We start from the raw sequence: 2,080 nt of genomic DNA on the forward strand, positions 1-2,080 counted from the left end.
GAGGTAGAGGTTGTAGTGAGCTGAGATTACACCAATAGAGTATTACTTAGCAAATAAAACAATGAAATTCCATCTAAAAAAAAAAAAAAAAAAAAAAAAAAAAAAAAAAAAAAAAAAAAAAAAAAAAAAAAAAAAAAAAAAAGAACACAGTAAAAAGGGATGTGGGGCCTGGGATACAGACCCATCTACGTCAACAACTCACAAAGTTGCTTAACTTCTCAGAGTCTTGGGAGGAAACCATGGCAACTGATGCAAGGCTATTCTGATAGAAAATTTTCTAATTCTGTAAACAAAGGCAGAAGGCAAAAAACAGAACTTGTGCTATACAGCTGTCTTCAAGCAAGATACACATGAACCATGACTGTATGTGTGCTGGTCCATCCGCATGCACTCCCTGGACATGTGGACACATGGACCATGGCCCACACCTGACCAAGCTTACCTGTTCTGGTAACTGTAGTAAGTGGCATCACGAGGTATTGTGCATAACTGTTTGCCGTAGCAACACAGTGTCTGTGGAGAGAACTCCAACTGCAAAAGAAACCGTTCGTTAAAAAGCACAGAGGCCTTAAAGACAAACTATAATAGTAAGTATGGCAAATCACAGTCAAAAGTCAATGGTGTCTTAGTTCTCATTTATGTTCATTATAATGGGCTAATTCAGTTTCTGAAAATCATGCTCAGTTTACTTCTACATCATTTCAAAACGCTGAGGTAGGCTTGGCAGTCATATCCTTCCATCACTTTTATCAAAGAACCCAACAGGAATAGCTGGGCATGGTGGCGCTTGCCTGCAGTGCTCAGGAAGCCAAGGTGGGAAGAACCAGCTTAGGAAACAGAGCAAGACCCCAATCTTATTTTAAAAACAAAAAACCAACAATGTGAAGTGATATGTACTGAAAAGCCAACAGATGCTGAGGAATCTGCTCCTACAGCTGAATGCCTCTACTCCAGATGAGCTCAGTGTGTTGTTGATTCAGCATTTAATTGGTCAACTTTTCCATACAATTGACCCCTGTGAAAAAATGCCTTTAAAGAAACTCTATTTCATAGTAACAGCTATTACTACCATGGCAAACATTAAGAGAAAGACTGTGTGAGCTAGGAGAGGTGGCTCATGCCTATAGTCCCAGTTGCTCAGGAGGCTGAGCTGGGAGAACTGCTTGAGCCCAGGAGGTTGAGACTGCAGTGAGCTATGACTTCACGGCTGCACTCTAGCTTGGGAGACAGAGTAAGACCCTGTCTCGAATGAATGAATGAATGAATGAATGAATGAATGAGCAAGCCATGTCAAAGCCAGAAGTCAGATATTCTCTTACCATAGTCATCACTTTATTATTCTAGGTATCCTCAAAAAGTCACAAATTTGAAACACATTTCTTACCTTTCTGCCACAACAGTATCCAAGGCTTTGCATCACTGGGTCAATTTCCTGTTCAAAGACCTCAGATAGTTTGGAGCAGTATTTGTATACCCGTGATGTTTTCCGGTTGTATAACCAGGCATTATTGAACATAAGCCAAATATCATCAACATATTGCCAGGGCTCCTGATACTGTCCAGTGTCTAACTTCCTCTTAATTGTAGAAAGATCCATAGGGCTCTTCACAATATCAAAGTAATCCTACAAAGAAGACAAGTGACATCAAACATTAGTCAAGTCTAACTATATTTATGGGAGATGGCGTATCATCCATTATCATGGTTCATCTTTGAGGCAGTGTTTTAGTTTCTGACCTGTCTATATTCCCCAAGAGGTGACTGATGTCCGATACTTCTTTAAATCATCAGTCTACAGAGATACTAACCTACTCAAAGGGCAGAAAAACAGAACTACTATGGACTTTCTAGACATCAGGCTGACAGTTTACTGAAACTAATCCAGGTACTTTATGAATGTATATGTCAGATCAGTCAAGTCAAAGACATTTAAAATTTTAGTACTAGAAGAGGTGTACAATTAGGAAACTAAGCCTACAGAACTTAAAGTGTTCCATCTGAAATCACAGCAAGATACAGGAGGAGAAAATTCCTAAAACCTTTTGCCTCTGGAAGCACTTGACTTTTTTTTTTTTTTTTT

At 39.2% G+C, this 2,080-nt stretch overlaps 1 protein-coding gene across 2 annotated transcripts in view; it reads right to left on the reverse strand.

The window, feature by feature from the left end:
- Positions 1-2,080, reverse strand: part of EP300 (E1A binding protein p300) — an 87,066-nt gene that overhangs the window by 19,967 nt on the left and 65,019 nt on the right. For both annotated transcript variants that reach the window (XM_037731986.1, XM_017510362.2), the window contains 2 exons: positions 1,385-1,624; positions 443-531 (listed from right to left, as the gene is read on the reverse strand). In XM_037731986.1, the coding sequence (XP_037587914.1) occupies positions 443-531; positions 1,385-1,624 (329 nt within the window). The remainder of the gene's footprint in view (positions 1-442; positions 532-1,384; positions 1,625-2,080) is intronic.

This window comes from Cebus imitator, unplaced genomic scaffold, assembly GCF_001604975.1.
Source record: "Cebus imitator isolate Cc_AM_T3 unplaced genomic scaffold, Cebus_imitator-1.0 Scaffold435, whole genome shotgun sequence".
NCBI classification, from domain to species: Eukaryota; Metazoa; Chordata; class Mammalia; order Primates; family Cebidae; genus Cebus; species Cebus imitator.